The sequence below is a fragment of the Schistocerca cancellata genome, chromosome 9 (assembly GCF_023864275.1).
Source record: "Schistocerca cancellata isolate TAMUIC-IGC-003103 chromosome 9, iqSchCanc2.1, whole genome shotgun sequence".
In the NCBI taxonomy this organism is placed as follows: domain Eukaryota; kingdom Metazoa; phylum Arthropoda; class Insecta; order Orthoptera; family Acrididae; genus Schistocerca; species Schistocerca cancellata.
Window position 1 is genome coordinate 208,747,656 of NC_064634.1, and position 18,254 is coordinate 208,765,909.

Here is an 18,254-nt window from a genome sequence, read left to right on the forward strand (position 1 = left end):
TGTTATTTCAAGCAGTGCAACAATAAGTTTAGTTCTGTAGCCTTGTAGCGAGTAGCAGAGCCAGAGCATATATTTGATAGTTGTGTTGCGTGATTGTGTCTATGTTGCGAGTGTCTCACGAGTTTTTTAGTGTTTTATGCGCTGTACTAGTGGGTGTGGGACAATTCAAAGTTTGAATTCGAAGAGACAAGGAACATCTGAAAATCGAAATACGTAAAGAAAGTGAAACCTTGCTTAAGAAGCATCTTCCATAATGATTGATTACTAAGGCTAGTCGCCGAAGTGGCGTCCATTTGAAAGACTTGCACCAGACTTGTGGGTAGAATAAAATGCAAAGAATTTTTTTACTTAAAATGTTTTCGCCAAACGAGTCTGTTAATCTTTTTTCTCACTATCGCACGGAGAATGGTCTGTCTGTTTATTGTGGATAGCCACAAGTTTAACCATGACCTTCCGCTTTGTAAAGATAGAGCTCCGAGAATGTCGCGGTGTATTGGTCACGATAGGCCTCGAAACTCAATTGTTGGCAGTATAGGCACCACCTCCAATATTTGGCGGGCCGGATGCAAGGGATGTCCAACCAGCTAACGCGGGCCGGTTTGCCGGCCCTCGCGGGCCGGTTTCGGCCCGCGGGCCGTAGTTTGGAGACCCCTGATATAGATGGTAGTTGCAGGAGTGAATCACTGAAGAAATATCATTAATGTACAGTGAGAAGAGCTTCTTCCCGTGTCATTCGCGTATACCGCACAGCAAGAATGACTGCTTGAACACCTCTGTGGGCACTGCGGTTAGTGTAGTCTTCACGACACCTAGTGAGGTTGGTTGGTTTGTCTTGTGATTGCAGGAGCGCCTCAACGATGCAGGAGGTGCAGCAGGTGCACGAGATGCTCAAGTCGCACCACAGCCACCTGGTGCGCACCGTGGCGCACAACACGAACACGGTGATGAAGGCGGCCGAGGAGGCGCGCAACCAGGGCCGCCAGATCGAGCGCGCCATCCAGGAGGTGACGGAGGCGCTCTCCGCCGCCGGCAAGGACCACGCCGCCACGCTGCGCCACGGCCACGACGCCGTCGACACCCGCCTCGCCAACATCCTCGGCGCGCTGCAGGTAGTTTTACGTAGCTGACGGCTTCTCGCTGCGGATGGATGTAAGAAGTCTCACACACCGTCGACATAAACGCGGATCAGTTCCTCGTCGCGCTATACTCTACGAACTGCTCAGAGCTGTGCTGAGCGGCGTTGCGTGTGGCACGCGCGGTTCCAGGGGCCGGGACAAGGGTACGAAACGTAGCACTAAAAGCAGACGAGTTTTGTTATTTGGGCAGCAAAACAACTGACCATCGTAGAAGTAGTGAGGATATACTCTGAGGAGCCAAAGAAACTGGAACACCTGCCTAATGTCGTATAACGCGCAAAAGTGCCGCAACAGGACATGGTATGGACTCGACTGATGTCTGAAGTAGTGCTGGAGGGAACTGACACCATGAATCCTGCAGGGCTATCCATAAATCCGTAAGAGTACGAGGGGGTCGAGAACAGCACGTTGCAATGCATCACAGATATGCTCAATTATGCTTATGTTTGGGGGAGTCTGGTTGTGAGTGGAAGTGTTTACACTCAGAAGAGTTTTCCTGGAGCCACTCTGCAGCAATTATCGAAGTTTGGGCTGTCACATTGTCCTGCTGGAATTGCCCAAGTCTGCCGGAATGCACAATGGACATGAATTGATGCAGGTGATCATACAGGATGCTTACGTACGCGTCACCTATTAGAGTCGTATGTAGACGTATCAGGGGTCCCATGTCACTCCAACTGCACACGCCCCACACTATTACAGAGCCTCCTCCAGCTTGAACAGTCCCCTGCTGACATACAGCGTCCATTGATTCGTGACGCTGTCTCCGTACCCTTACACGTCCATCCACTCGATAAAATTTGAAATGATACTCGTCTGACCAGGCAACATGTTTTCAGTCAACATTCCAACGTCGGTGTTGACGGAACCAGACGAGACGTAAAAGTCTGTGTCGTGCAGTCATCAAGGATACACGAGTGGGCCTTCGGCTCCGAAAGCCCATATCGATGATGTTTCGTTGAACGGTTTGCAAGCTGACACTTGTTGATGGCCCAGCACTGAAATCTGCAGCAATCTGCGGAAGGGCTGCATTTCTGTCACGTTGAACGGTTCTCTGTCGTTGGTCAAGTTCCTGCAGTATCTTTTTCCGACTGCAGAGATGTCTGAGATTTGATGTTTTACCGGATTCCTGATATTCATGGTACACTCGTGAAATGGTCGTATCGGAAAATCCTCACTTCATCGCTACCTCGGAGATGCTGTGTCCCATCGCTCGTGCGCCAACTATAACACCATGTTCAAAGTCACTTAAATCTTGATAACCTTTTCTATTGCAGCAGCAGTAACCGATCTAACAACGGCGCCAGACACCTGTTGTATTATACAGGCGTTGCCGACCGCAGCGCCGTATTCTGCCTGTTTACACATCTCTGTGTTTGAATACGAATGTTTATAACAGTATTATTGGTGCTTCAGTGTGAAATGTAGACAAGCAACATCAGGTAAAGTGTGTGTCAGAAAAAGAAAGCTGTTGTCACTGAAAAGTCAGTATACATTTGAAAACTTAATAAACCACGGAATAATGTAGATAGAGAGGTAAAAATTGACACATGCTTGGAATGACATGGGGTTTTATTAGAACAGAAAAAAAAAAAATGCTAGACGCGTGAAAGATCTCTTGCGCGCGTCGTTTGATGATGATCGTGTGCTGAGCCGCCACTTTCGTCATGCTTGGCCTTCCAGGTCCCCAGACCTCAGTCCGGGCGATTATTGGCTTTCGGGTTACATGAAGTCGCAAGTGTATCGTGATCGACCGACATCTCTAAGATGCTTAAAGACAACATCCGACGCCAATGCCTCACCATAACTCCGGACATGCTTTACAGTGCTGTTCACAACATTATTCCTCGACTACAGCTATTGTTGAGGAATGATGGATACATTGAGCACTTCCTGTAAAGATCATAATCTTTGCTTTGTCTTACTTTGTTATGCTAATTATTGCTATTCTGATAGATGAAGCGCCATCTGTCGGACTTTTGTGAAATTTTGTATTTTTTTGGTTCCAATAAAACCCCATGTCATTCCAAGCATGTGTGTCAATTTTTATTATATATATATATATATATATGTGTGTGTGTGTGTGTGTGTGTGTGTGTGTGTGTGTGTGTGTGTGTGTGTGTGTGTTAAATAGCCCGTCGACAGTGTGGTCATTAGGGAAAGAGGAGCACAAGCTTAGATTATGAAAGGATGGAGAAGGAATTAGCAGTGGTCTTTTCAGAGGATAACAGGACGCAGCATGTTATTCTCAATGGAGAGAAGTCTTCCGAAGTAAGAGTAATTTCAGGTGTGCCGCAGGGGAGTGTCATAGGACCGTTGCTATTCACAATATACATAAATGACTATTCTGATATTTTACTGGAGCAATTTAGAGAAATCACAGGAAACCTAAATCTGAACGTTCAGACAGGGATTCGAACTGTCATCCTCCCGAATGTGAGTCCAGTGTGTTAACCATTATGCCTACCTCACTCGGTACTATGAAACGAATACTGTAAGCAGGTTCAAATGGATATAGGTTGTGGTAGTTACGCAGATATGATGAGACTAGCACAGAACAGAGTAGCATGGAGAGCTGCAGTAAACCAGACTTCAGACAGAAGACTGTAACAACAACAGAAAACATTGCTATAATAATGCACCTAGTTCACTGGTTCCTGCGTACTTCACAGCCATGTGGTACCTATTACATTACTGATCGATTTCTGGAACCTGTCATCTGGTTGAAGCTGGACTGTCGTAACTTGTTACTAGTAATTAATAGTTTAGGCATTCCCTACTAGCTATGATCCTTCGGAGACAGCAGTTAGAATACAGAAAGAAGCAAGGACAATTTTAGCAATCACACCAAATGCTCCTTTTGCAAACTGATAAGGGATTTGTAGTAGTTGGTTGCAATGCTTAAAATGAGTATGTCAATAGTGCACTTTCACACAAATGTGATACTGACTTTACTGACATTTGGAAGGAAATATACAGCACACATGTAGCACCAAAACTATGTGACAAAGACAGAGCTTCCTCCTATCTCAGTAACCTACGTGTTGTACACTACTTCCTCCCATCCAAAGATCACAAAAAGTCAATAAATTTAGTACTATAGCATATACAGTTATGGAAGTAGAAGTCCAAGATTTATCAAATTTGTAGAGTTGTCAATCACATAATTACTATTTTTATTCAATTCTGAACTGATGCCCATTGCCAGCAACAGCATGAAGTATGTCCACCCCAGGCCCAATTACATTATTGTATTCATTGTGGCATGGAAGTAATAAGCCTCTGAATGTCCTGACATACCTCGAACACTTGCTGTATCATTTCATGACGACTGGTAGGCATATACATATTACTATACCGTCTCAGACATGCTCTACCGGTGACAAACCTGGGAACCAATTACACCAGCCAAGGATCCATACTTCCCTTGAGGCATTTGTGCTGTGAATGGTTGTGTGGGTTCTTGCATTTTCTGCTGGAATATGCCATTTTGTACTCTATCCATGAAGGATATGGAAACATTGTTTGCCATTATTGTCCCACTCTGGTGAACATTCAGCTTCCCTTCAACAATAATCATCGCATCAGGCATATTCTCATATCTGGTAACTCCCCCACCATGATTCCAGGAGATGGAGAGACATGGGTCTCGAGAATCACTGCTTTGTGTGACCTTTCACCAGATCATCAACAAGCAAATTGCCATCAATCTGGCGACCACAAAAGAAGTGAGACTCATACTGAACAGTAGGGAACACCACAGGATACCACTTAACAACCCAGTTGACACTGGCCTTAGAGCACACAAATCTCTGTCATCTGATTTGGCATCTGTGGTAAATGCTGCATGACAACTTGAGATCTCAAACCAGATTCCACTAATCTGTTCCAGGCAGGCCTATTACTTCTGCCTGGACTTCAGTTGTTGTCATCCATCTATTCCTTAGAGCAAATCTAACAGTCCTACGTACTCCTTGTTGTGTAGTCCTTTGAAAGGACCCATACATAACCCTTTTTGCCACACTGTGGTCCAGAGTCCATCTTGTCCCCACTCATTCACCAATTACTGCATGACAGCTACCTTTCTGTGTGAACTGACAGTTTAATGTCAATCATCCAATTTTTCTCAACATCCAAAATACGGTGATAAACTGCACGTGCATATACTCTGAGCATGTGTTGTGATCTCCACTTCACCATCAAGAGACAAGGAATACTGGCAAAAGACAGCAGAGTACATCTCCAATTTCTCATAGTGACACTCAGATAATTCTTTAGTGGCAAGAGAGAACAGACACCAAGAGACTGTTTTACTTTAGATTTTAGAGTTAGGGAGGGACTATAAAAAAACCTGTACTATCAAACAACAGAAAATCACTCTTGAGATATGTCTTGCAAAGAGTGTCCCAATATCATTAAGAGACTGAAGAAGAAAGGTTAAGGTAGAGAGAGTAGTCGTAGTTGGTGTTCTGATTGTGGTGGTGCTCGATGTATGGCTGACATGGAATTATTAGCTTGCTTACTTCATTTATACTATCATGACCGAGCTGTCACAAACTAAAGCGCTAAATACTTCATTCTCAGTACTCTGAATATGTATTAGCTAGTTCTTTCAACCAATTTGTGCCAACTATTGCAATTAAAGTCACTCGTTATCAATCTTTAGCTTCTATGTGGTCCCTTCTTGAAGCTGAGTCTTCTCTTTTTCTTCCTCCTCCTCCTCCTCCTCCTCCTCCTCCACATGACCACAGTTCTCAATCAATTTCATATGTACAGTCACATCAAGCATTGCTTTTCAAAATTCCTGAACATACAGTTTGTGTTACGTTAAAACACTGCACGACTCAGTTTCAAAATGGCAACTATGCATATGAAAGACACTTCTGGAATTAGTGATGATGTTAAACAGACCATTACCAAACCCTTTTAGGTACCTATAATAGACATGCTCTACAATCATACTCCCATTACTTAGGCAGTTACAACTAAGGCTTACTATAAATAAATATAATTTGAAGTAGGCTACACCATGGGTGCAAACTGTGCGGTTAAGAAAATAGTGTAGCAGATGTTTTTAATAATCAGACAGAAAGCTCCTCATACTACTTTTAATAATTTTCACCCACTTTTACGCACAATAAGGTGTGAAACTTATAAATAAAACTCAGTATGCTTTTGTAACAGTCCTATAGGCATACTACGTGTGCTGTATAAAGTACAATATGTAATAAAACATAGGTTGTACTGTTAGGCTGCGACTTTTTTCCCTTTTGTAGATTAGGCCAGTGGCACCCCAAAAGGGCATTGAAGCCAATTGCATTTCTAAGTGAGAACTGTAAATTTATTGTTAATCTGTAGGTGTTTCAAACAAAACTTTTAATATACACAAAAATTCTAAATGGCAAATTTACCTGATTATTACACAAATGTAATTTGTATGTTTTATTTCAGGACTTGCAAGATCAGCTTGGAGAAATGGTTCCAGATAGAAGTGAGACATCCAGAGAAATAATGAATGCAGAAGCATGTCTTGGAAATCAGAAAATTATTACAAGAATTGCTGCAGACATAGAGAAACACAACACATTGTTAGTCACAAGCTTAAAAGATAGAGGTGCTGTTACCACCTGTCCTTCAATAGACATACCTGAATTCACAGACAAGATTGCCTTGGCATTTGAAGGGAAAGGAATAGTAATGTGTAAAGCTAATGACGACTCAAATGATGTGTCTCAAATAATACAACCGTTTGACAAAAGCTACACTTCTGAAAATGTATTCACACGAAGCAATGAACACCATGACAATGATGGTAAAAGTAATGATATTCCAGGCCAACGTGGTGAAGTGTGGGACAAGACAAACGAGAATATTTCAAGCGCTTCTAATGGGAAAAGTGCATCACTAACTAGTAGCAGCAAAAATCACCCATTGAATTACAGTAACTTAAATGATATAACTGAGAATTCATCTTCGGAGTCAGAAGGATTATTTAAAACTGAAGGGAACAGAGAAAACTCTGAGTTAGGCACAACCGGAAACTTTGTATCACAGATACAAGAGCAGCACAATAATTCATCACAAAGCCAATGGAAAAACATACTCGCCATCATTCACGATACAGATACTGGAGAAAGTAAAGAAGTACAAAAGCCATCACTAACTATTGTACATGAGAATTCATCAGGGGCGAGGGGCAATGAGTTCAGTTCTTCCTTCCACATTCCAGATGCCATTCACGATCAGCATGACAGCAACACAACCCTACTGACCAGGACACCCACTGAGCAAGAAATCCAAGTTATTGCATTCTTACGAAAACCAGAAGATGATGAGACAATTGAAAAAGAAAATAGCAGTAATGTAATGAGGAGATCAATGAATTACACCAACAAACCCAAAAGCGTAAATACAACAATGCTTGCAGAAGAAAAACCCCAAAATGCACCCCATGATAATTCTGGAGGTGTGAGGACTTCTGGAAATAGTGAACATGTTAAACAAAGTGATGAAACAGAACATGCAATTACAGGAAGCACAAAAACAGTAAACTATACAAATGCACGCAACTTCATACAATCTGAGGCTAACGTCACAAGCAATGAACCATACAATTTAGAAATGAATTTTACAAACAGTGGCCCAATTGCTATAGATCAGGAACACAACACTGAAGTGTATGTATCAGAATTTTTGAAAAAAATAATGGAAACCTATGGTACAGACACACAAGTAAATAAATCAATACAGGACTTCTGGAAAGTACTTTTGGAAAAGAATCACCACCTCAAAACTGATGAACACACTGTAGAAAATGGTACAAGTGCAGAATTACCTGATACTTCAAAAGAGGAACCAAATGAGAACAGCAGTTACAATGATGATTACATAAATTATAAGAATTTAGAATTTCATGCTCAGAGACTGAACATTTCTACCATTCCAGAAACAATAAAAGATGTTAAAATAAAGCAATATGTTAACAAGTTAGAAGAAATTGCTCATGAACTGTCGAACAGGAAGGAAAGTTCACTTAACAACACTGGAAGTACCATGAATCACACACACATTCATACAGAACAGCAGTATCTCTCTGCACAGCTGACTGAAGAGGATGACATGTCATCTTACTAACAATCTATATGTGAGTGTGAATGGACTGTTTCGTGTGTGTGTGTGTGTGTGTGTGTGTGTGTGTGTGTGTGTGTGGAGAGAGAGAGAGAGAGAGAGAGAGAGAGAGAGAGAGAAAGATGGAGATGTATAAAAGCCAAAGAATACCACAAAAACTTGTCCAAAGAACAATGAAAATAAATTTGCAACAAACACATGTTCTAGAAAGTGTATGTGCTGTGAAGTTTGTAAAATATTGTACCATAGTTTAGCCTATTGTGGCTGCTTAAGAAACTGTAAATTTTTTGTAATAAATACAAACAAAGTGGTGTGTTTTATATTTATTTGTAACAAAATAAGCAGGAAAGGTAAGATTAAAGCATCCACAGTACAGAACTGGGAATGCTAAACTTCTCACATGATACACTTCATGCAAATAATCATGCTAGTGGTTGGCTGAAGTAATCAAAAAGATTATAAGTTTTATAATACTGTTGTTTCTAATTATATGATAGATTCAGATAATTCCATAAGATTGACTTGAAATATGGGCAATGTGTGAAGTGCATTGCATTACTAAGATGCATCTTCAGAATGAGTCAACAAGAAACCAGATTGACTTCCCAAAAACACTTATTTTCATACTCAGTAGATGTTTTTTTCATTTGCAATTTACCAAGTGACTTGGAAGACTACTGAACAGCTTTAAGTTAAACTTTCTATGTAAATATGCGGTAAAGTTGTTGTCATTTGCAGACAATTTTGCAGATGAATACCTTGAAACATGAGGCAACTACTTTAGATGTTTATAGAATATAAGTCCAATTCAGTTGCCAAACATTTTATTAATTTATTCCACTACTGGTTTCAAAGTTTCAAAATGTCATCTTCAAGTGAACATTACGGGGACATGAGTGTGTGGCGATGAAGTCAATCAGTCATGGGTGATAATACCCATGTAAAACAAATGCATGAGAGCACAGGACTAGCAACCTAGTGACTTTTACAACTCTATTTTAGTTCCAAAAAGACTATACCACCCATGAATTGTGACAAAAAAAAGACTAATGAGTGATGTGTGTAAATATTTCTAATGTTAAAAAGACCATACAGATCTTTGCTAAAAAGCCAATACAGTAGTACATGGAAACTTAATTAATATGAAAAAATACCAGGTGTGACAAATGCAAATGAATATAAGAGTGCAATATGACTGTCAATCATTCAACATTTAACAGTACTCCACAATTCAGCTAAAATTGATAGGCATTTGGAAATACGTAATTATGTTCACTTACAACAAAATACAGAATTTATCGTTTTTTTTTTTTTACCAAATCTATACTCAGTAAGCTTAGAAAGACATAACGACAGCCTCTATTAATATCGAAAACATTATAAAGATAATAATCATCACATGCAGCATACCCTTAATCAATTATTTTATTATGTAAATAACTTAACAAATTGATAACAATAACAGAAATTCCTGATTGGAGCAACACACAAAATAAGGGAAGGGTAACCACACATCTAAAGTGCACAGATGTGTGGAGCAGAAAAACCACACACACAACCACAGAGACACCCAAATGTCTACTTCATGGTGAAACTGACTATTGATACTCAGCTATTAAATAAGTTGTCAAAGCAGATAGAAGTGGGGAGAGGTAGTGGGAAAGAGGCAGGTCTTTGGGCAGATGACTCTCCAGCCATACAGCAGGACAAATGGATTGCCAAGATAGAGCAAAAAGAGCAGAGAGAGGGGAAGAGGGAATGTCCACACTGGAAAGGAAGATTTGTGGGAGAAGGCAGTGCATGATCTGGATGGGGAAGAAGTTGTGTGGACAGAAGAGAGAAGATAACATCTAAGATGAGGCAATGGGAATAGGTTAGCGGGGGTTTAGGCCAGGAGATTGCGAGAACACAAGATTTGCCGGAGAGACAATTGCCATCTATGTAGTTCAGAGACATTTCTGTTGGAAGGGAGTATCCAAATGACCTGTGAAGTGAAGCAGCTGTTTAAGTCATTTGTGTTGTGGTGGGCAACATGTTAGGCAACTGGATGGTCAAGTTCGTGGTTTGCATGGTTTGACAGTGGCCTTAAGCAAATAAACAGTTGGTTATTTGTCATGGCCACATAGTATGCTGCACAGTAAATGCAGCCCAGCTGCTACACAGCTGCTTTCATAGGTGGTCCTGCCTCTTATTGGGTAGGAAATGCCTGTGTCTCGCCTGCGGTAGAGGTGGTGGGAGGGTGTAGGCAACAGGTCTTACACTTGGGTTAACCACAAGCGAATAACTCAGTGGGATGCAGGGTCAGGAGTATGATTGTAACAGGTATGGGCAAGGATATTCTGTAGGTTGGGTGGGTAGTGAAACACTACTTTGGGTGACTTATGTAGGATATAAGGTAGAATATCTTTATCTCGGGGCAGGACGAGATGTATATGATGCCCTTGGGGAGGATGTGGTTAAACTATCAAGGCCAGAATGATACTAGGTGTGATCAGAGGAGTGCCAGATGGTGGCTGATTGACAGGTTTGCTGGTGTCAGAGGAACAGATGGCAAGGGAGATCTGTTTCTGTATGAGCTGGGTAGGATATTGCCTGTCAGTAAAGGTTCAGATAGGATTATCAGTATATTTCAATAATTCCTGCTTTCCACTGCAGATGTGGCACCCACAGGTGGTGAGAGACTTTTTGACATGGAATGGGTGACAATCGTCAGTATGGAGGTACTGTTGCTCGTTAGTGTGCTTTTTATGTACAGATGTATTTATGCAGTCATCTGAGAGGTGAGGGCCATTATCTAGAAAGGTAGCTTGAGTTGAGAACGGCCAGGTGAATTCGATTTGGGAGTAGGTGTTTAGGTTATGGAGGAAAGGGTGAAAGTTGTCATTTTATTTTATTTTTATTTATGTTGTCATGAGTCCAGATCATGAAAATGTCACTAATGAATCCGAACAAAAGAAGGGGCTTTGTGTGTTGACTGGATGGTTAAGGTTCCTCCAGATGGCCCTTAAATAAGTTGGCATAGGATGCCGCCATGTGAGTATCTATGGCAGTACCACAGATTTCTTTATAGATTTGTCCTTCAAAAGTGAAATAATTGTGGACCAGGATGTGGTAGGCTAGGAGGATTAGAAAAGAAGTGGTGGGGATGGGGGTGATTGGTTTACAAACACAGTGCATCCACAGTGACCAACAACGAATCTGATAGCAGCAGAATATGAATTGTGGAGAGGCAGTGCAAGAAGTGAACATTGCCTTGAATGTAGGATGGGGGGTTACAGTGGGTGGTTGAGACTATAGTTTGGAGGTGTTTGTCAACCTGAGCAGGACTTTGACAAGCAGAGCAGGGGTTTGTTCTTTGGGAGCACTGTTCCCAGCAACAATGGAACAACCAGTAGGGAGACCTTTGGGATTAGGTTGTGGAGCTCAGGAAGTAGGTAAAAGCTAGGAGTGCAGGGCAATGGAGGGCGGTTGCTGGTGTGAGGAGGGAGATGGATTCAGGTGACAGGTTTTGGGATAGAACTATGGCCTTGAGGACCTGCTTGAGGTCTTATCAGACCTCTGGGATGTTCAGGGAACTGCTCTCGGTGATCAAATATCAATAACCAGTTTTGCTAGTTCGCTATAGGTAAGTGGTGCATTTCCCTTCTTTTATGTATAATTTGACAAATGGAGATCTATCTGGAGAAACACAGTTTTTTGCACAGAAAAACGATCAGTCAAACAGAGAAAGTGCTATAAAAACATTGTAGAGTTTATTTCACCATAAGGAATGAATCACAAATGACTTGCCAAATCAGTATGCACGCAACAGTATACACTTACTTTATATGTTGCCAAATGTCGTGTACAAAAACTAAATTTTCCAGGGCTCATACCCTGGGTTCTATTGGTGATATTTTGGACAGCCTCTGGGCTAGGGTTAGGGATGATTAGTATACTCAATGGAAGGGTTATCTTACTGTAACTAACCTAGAGGACAGGGTCAAAGTGTGAGTATTACACAGATGGTTCTTTTTGCATTATATGTGGCCTATAGTGCACTTTAAGGGGCTTATGGTGGCACCATTTAGTCACTTATCAGGTTTTGAAAACATGGTTTTTGGGTACCAAAAGCAAGCTCCAGATTCCAAGTTGGCTATGCACAGCAAATGGCTATAATTTTTACAATACACTCCTAAGATCTCGATCTAGAACTGCCATGAAAATTTTCTTTTATCTTTATCCATTTCTGAGACAGAGGTGTTCGGTTACCCTACTTCCACATATAAAATAAGCATATAAAAATACGGTGAGAGATGAGAACATTGTTTATAACATGATGTGTTAAGTGTTCCTGTTATCACCATACGCGTCCTGGGAACCCCATATTGTTGTTGTTGTTGTTTTTGTTGTTGTTGTGCTGAAACATATGCAAAATTTTTGTGCACGTAAAATCTGACTGAGGTGAAGAATTACATAGTTTTGCATTATTTTTCAATTTTGTATCAGGAAACTATCAAAATTTACTGACTCACAAAGTTCTTTTCATGTGTGTGACATGTCCTGTTACAGCAGGGAAAACATGGGAACCCGGTGGTCAAATATTCTTGACATAGCACAAAAAAGGCAAATATGCTCCTATTTATTAAAAGACTGACTCAAAACTGGGCTACCAGCTGCCTCATTCTGCCCGTTTAAGAACCTTTAAAAATTTTATCACAACTTTTGGCATTTGAGCATATTCATAATTTTTTATTGCTGAGAGAGGAAGAGACAGTGGAAGTGCGAAAGGAATAACAAGAAAGAGAAAATGAAAGTGGGTGAGAGCCTGTGAATGAGAAGAGACAGCAGTTGTGGCAAGGAATAAATGAAACCGTAGCTGTAAGAGAGAACAGGAGGGAGACAGTAACAGTGATAGAGAGACACAAAGAGATGATGACAGTGAGTTGGACTAAATGAGTGAGTGAGAAGGGCAAGTGAGAGTGGCAGGTGTGAGCAACTTACAGCGATGGATTAGTGGGTGTGAGCGAGTTAGTTACGGGAACTTGTGGGACAAAAGTGAGATGAATGTCAAAAGAGCATGAATATGTTTGCATGCCAAAAATTTTGGGAACATTTTTAAAGGTGCTTAGGAAGGTCAAATGTGGCACCAGGTAACCCACTTTACAGTCGGAGTCTTTGAATAAATGGGAGCATATTCGTCTAAAAGTGCTCCGATATGAGCACTGTTTTATACAGTCCATGAACATCAGTTATGCACATTATTAGTGATATCCATAGTGAATCACAAGCAAAGAAAAGTGGTCAACAAAAATCCACAATTTAATAATGTGCATTCGTAAATCAGTGTAGACTGTATGTTATAAAATGCAAAGATATTCATAACTGTACCAGCATCTCAGAATATGAAACTGTTGGGAACAGCTGACTAATAATGGTATCATGTGACCATTTCCCATTTGCGCCTTAATGTGTTCAAGAGCAATTTATGTTAATTATTCTGATGCCACATACTGAATGATGAAATGTGTATAATCAATAACAGTGAAAATGGAACAATGAAAACAGTGAACTTATGCTTGCAAACACACTTCAAACGAGGTAAAAAAGTGGTCCACCAGTCAAAACATTAGTGAACACATTTTTTATGGGGGGTGGGAACACACAGCATGATAGTTACTGACAATATTGAGAAAGTAAAGAATACTATGTAAACAAACTTCCTATTTTGCAGAACTCTAAAAATTCTAATTTTTTGCAAGCTTAAATAAGTCAAACATAAGATCAAGTTAAACAGATTATGTTGTGAAATAAATTTAATTTTACTAAGAAAAAATACCAATTCTTATACTGCAGTGTTTAATTTGTGTGGATCCTGAATTATTATTTTCATCCTCCGCCATGAATAACCCTTGTTTACTTTCAATCTGCTTCTCTCCTATTGTCTATTAAGGGGAAGACACCACCAGCTATTTAATGTTTTATTGACACAGTTCAGGTTCTTCCAGTATCAGTGATTGTTAGTAACATTCTCTTTTTCTTTTTCACACACTGTTATTTACAATTCCCAAGTTTTTAAAATGAGCAGCAGGCAAATATTTTAACTGACACTGTAGTCATTATTATACAAAATATAATAATTTAGAGATTTTTTTCAAAATGATTTTTCAATACATACTTATTTCCATTTCCGTTTATCTTTTTGTGTTGGACACTGGAGTCTGGAATGAACTCAAGGTTCTAAGTCACACCAATGGTGTTCCATTGGATTCACATTGGAACACTTGACAGGCCAGGCCATTTCAGAAATATTATCTGTTCACATACCACTGCATTCAGCAGCTGCTTTATCACAAGGTGCACTGTCATCCTGATGCAATCACCATCTCTGAATTGTTCCTTTGCTGTACATAGTATATAATGCTCTAAAAAGTGTTCATATACTTCCACGTACAATATTTCCTTAAGTGCAATAAGGGGATCACGTACTTTCAAATTTAGCATTTTCTGAAGTGCAATAAGGGGACCACATCCTAACCATCAAAAATATCCCCATATTATAACACCACTTCCTCTGTATTTCAACTATGGCACTACAGATGATGGCAGATAATGTTCTTCAGATAATCGCCAAACCCACACCCTTTCACTGGAGTGTCCAGGGTATATTGTGATTCATCATGGCTAATCACTTGTTTCCAGTCAGCTACTGTCCAATGGCATTGCACTTTACACAACCTCAACTGTTGCTTAGCATGGTAGCTGTTAATTCACTGTTAATTTGTATTTCCAGTTCACCATCACACCACCAACAATCAACTTAGCCAGCATTAGAAGGGTTTCAATGTTCATGACTAATTTGTTCCTCAAGTACCATCCAATGACTGATCCATGTCTGAAGTCACTGAGACCTTCTGACTGACCCATTTTGCTGTTACTGTTTCTGTACTCCCCACCTACTTTTTATACTTCTTGGTCTGCCTGTCTTGACACATAGGGGTCAATTCCATGTTACATAGAGGTGTCCAGATACTTTTAATAAAAGCTAGTTTGGTTTTGCGTAATAGTTTCAAGCTCTTTCTGCTGCAATTTGAAATTCTGGGACTTTTTCCCTTGTATGTGCTTGTACATTAACATTCTTGATAATATTTGTGACAGGCATCTTATTTTCCTAACACTAAAATGATAATCATGTTACCACTGGAAAACACTGAACTTACACCTCCTACTCATTCTTGATAAATTAATAGACCATTTATCACTTCTAGTTTTTCTGTACCTTTCTTCCTTTTGTTTAGTAGCCACAACCTATACATTACTTGAAACAACCAGAGATACACAATCCATATAACACAGCAATGAAGCAAACATTGTCAAATGCCATGCTGTAGCTTACTGGATGTAAATAATGATGTAGTTTTAGACTCCATTCAGTATGCACTTGTTTCACTATATAAAGAGACCACTGTCTCCCACGCCTGTTTCTGTGATCAAGGTTTACCTTATGCAGGTCTATATAAGATAGATTGCAGTTTTGGAATAATATATAGTACACTACAGAAGAAAAGGAACTTTTTGTTTAACATTGTAAAGCAGTAAATTTTATGACAGCCAGAGCAAAAGCTCAGACTGGACAAAGACAGGGAAGGATATTGGCCACAGGATTGTTTGAAGAGCAATCCTAAGGTGGGTATTACACTATTATATTTCTTTGACAAAGTAGTATGATCAAATATTCGTCAAATTTCTTTGACAAAGATCTTTGATGTGGCACTAAAAACTGATATTACACTGCCATCATATTTTTCGTCAAAGTTCAGGATAGCGGACAACAGCAATTTATTATATGCTGCAGTTGCTTGTATCACAATTTCATTGTGTGTGCATCTGTAAGAGAATCGGTCATAAAAAAGGAAATATACTTGGGTGAAGCCATGGGTTTTATGTCAAAACAATACAAGCATTCAGCAAAATTTCTTACAAGAGCTGCAAGTGGAGGACATCAACTCTTATTTAAATTATTTACAGGTGGAAGAGAATGTATTTCAGTATTTGCCCAGTAAAGTGGCTCCTCAGTTGCTAAGCAGAATACTCACTTGAGTAATGCTGCATGTGCAGAAGACAGGTTCACCATAACACTGTGATTTCTTTGTACAGGACAGCTACTCTACCTTACTATACAGCACTCTAATACCACAGAGCACATTAACCAAAATTATTCCAGAAATGTGTGAAGCAATTAATAAAGCACTGAAGGAGGAAATATGAAGATAGATAAACGTTTGTTGTATTATATTTTTTATTTTTGATTAATTAATATTCTAACAACTAGAAAATTAATAAAAAAACACAAAACAGATGAAGCACTTTTAGCTCGTGGCATCCAGAGTTCAAAAATAGAAAAACTAGAATTGAGAACTAAGAAAAAAAATGAACCAAATTCGGCCACCTGCTTTACCTATGACTGAGTCTCTGTGATCATATGCCTACAAATTATTACATTCAGGTATTGCAGTCATCTGGTATTACAATTTTTTCTTTGTGAAATGCACAGTTTTACAATTCTGAAAAGTCCTATCAAATTGCCAATCCTTGCAACCCTTTTACATCTTATCAAGACCTGACTGAATATTAGTGCAGCTTTTTTGAACAGTATTTCATTATATATTACAGCGTCATCTGTTAAAAGCTTGACATTACTATTAATATCATCTGAAGGAACATTAATATAAAATACGAACAGTGAGGATACAAACACACTTCCCTAGGGCATACCAGAAGTCACTTTTACATCTGCTGGTTACACTATATCCAATATAACATGTTGCATTCTCCCTAACAAGAAACCCTCACTCCAGTCAGAAATATAAAAATATCCTATATGATCATACTTTTCATAGTAAGCATAAGTGTGGTACTGAGTCAAATGCTTTTAGTTTGTTCCTGACTAGTTAAAATATATAATGGTTCACACACAAGACTGGATAGGGGGTTCATCTGGTGGGGTATGAAGGAGGTTTAAAAGGACAGTGATGAGTTCAGAGGTGGATCAGTGTAGCTTTGTCCCACTGGAGTGGTAATTATGAGGTATTCTATGACTGGACATGTCACTTCACAGATTGAAGCTTATCTATACACTATTGCAAAGAAGAAAGGAATCCAGTGTATTTTGGAACATTCAACTAGGTACATATGTTGTAATGCTTGTAGGCCACAAAAAGAAATTGCAGCAGATAACAAACTAATATTTTTCTTCAATTTTTCCTCATCTCCCCTCCTCCCACCTCCTTCCACACTCATTTCCAGTGCCTTCATCACATACACAGTTGTTCACTACATATTACAAATTTGTCAGGAATGTGACTCCTGATGATACGGTTAGTGAAAACAATTGGACAGTCAAGAGAGTCCCCTTGCCATACGTCATCAGTGTATAAAATGACAAAATCTACATGCCTACATAAAATACTTTATAATCAGGATGTCAAACTTAACATTTAGATTGCATTCCTTTACAATCTAATCCGTTCTGAACTAATTAATAAATTCTAAAATAACTGTGTCTCCCAAGACGCCTTACAGGTTTATCTCAGCATCTCACGGCAAGTAGTGACACACAATAGCTAGGAGTAGGGGTGTTCCTAAAAGCTCACTAGGCAATCTAATTTGCATTTGGCTCAGCACTTTAATATTTTTAAATATGATGGCCTAGCAAACCCATAAACCTTGCACACACATTTCACCAACAAAAGACTGTGTGAAGGCTTTGTAAAACTCTAGTAGACATGCTTTGTCTGCTACCCATGAAATATGACAGATACATTCTAAGGTATTCAGAGTTTTTAAGAACAGGTTCCTGATCTCTAAACCAAAGCAACCAGATAAGCTTAAAATCAAATAAGGCCCAGGACCATGTTATTTCTTTATAATTTGAAAGAGTATGCAAGGGGAACAAGCAGATTTCCTAGTTTAGAACTTAAAATCTTTCTTCTCTGCTTATTTCTCCAGCCC

The 18,254-nt window shown here is 39.7% G+C and overlaps 2 protein-coding genes across 3 annotated transcripts in view; one reads left to right on the forward strand and one right to left on the reverse strand.

Moving 5' to 3' along the window:
* LOC126101140 (uncharacterized) overlaps positions 1-8,393 on the forward strand; it is a 234,046-nt gene extending 225,653 nt beyond the window's left edge. Inside the window, exons 8-9 of the mRNA XM_049911826.1 lie at positions 845-1,109; positions 6,588-8,393. Coding sequence (XP_049767783.1) covers positions 845-1,109; positions 6,588-8,270 — 1,948 coding nt within the window. The 3' untranslated portion in view covers positions 8,271-8,393. The remainder of the gene's footprint in view (positions 1-844; positions 1,110-6,587) is intronic.
* LOC126101142 (Golgi-associated PDZ and coiled-coil motif-containing protein-like) overlaps positions 1-18,254 on the reverse strand; it is a 482,442-nt gene that overhangs the window by 434,267 nt on the left and 29,921 nt on the right. The window lies entirely within an intron of this gene.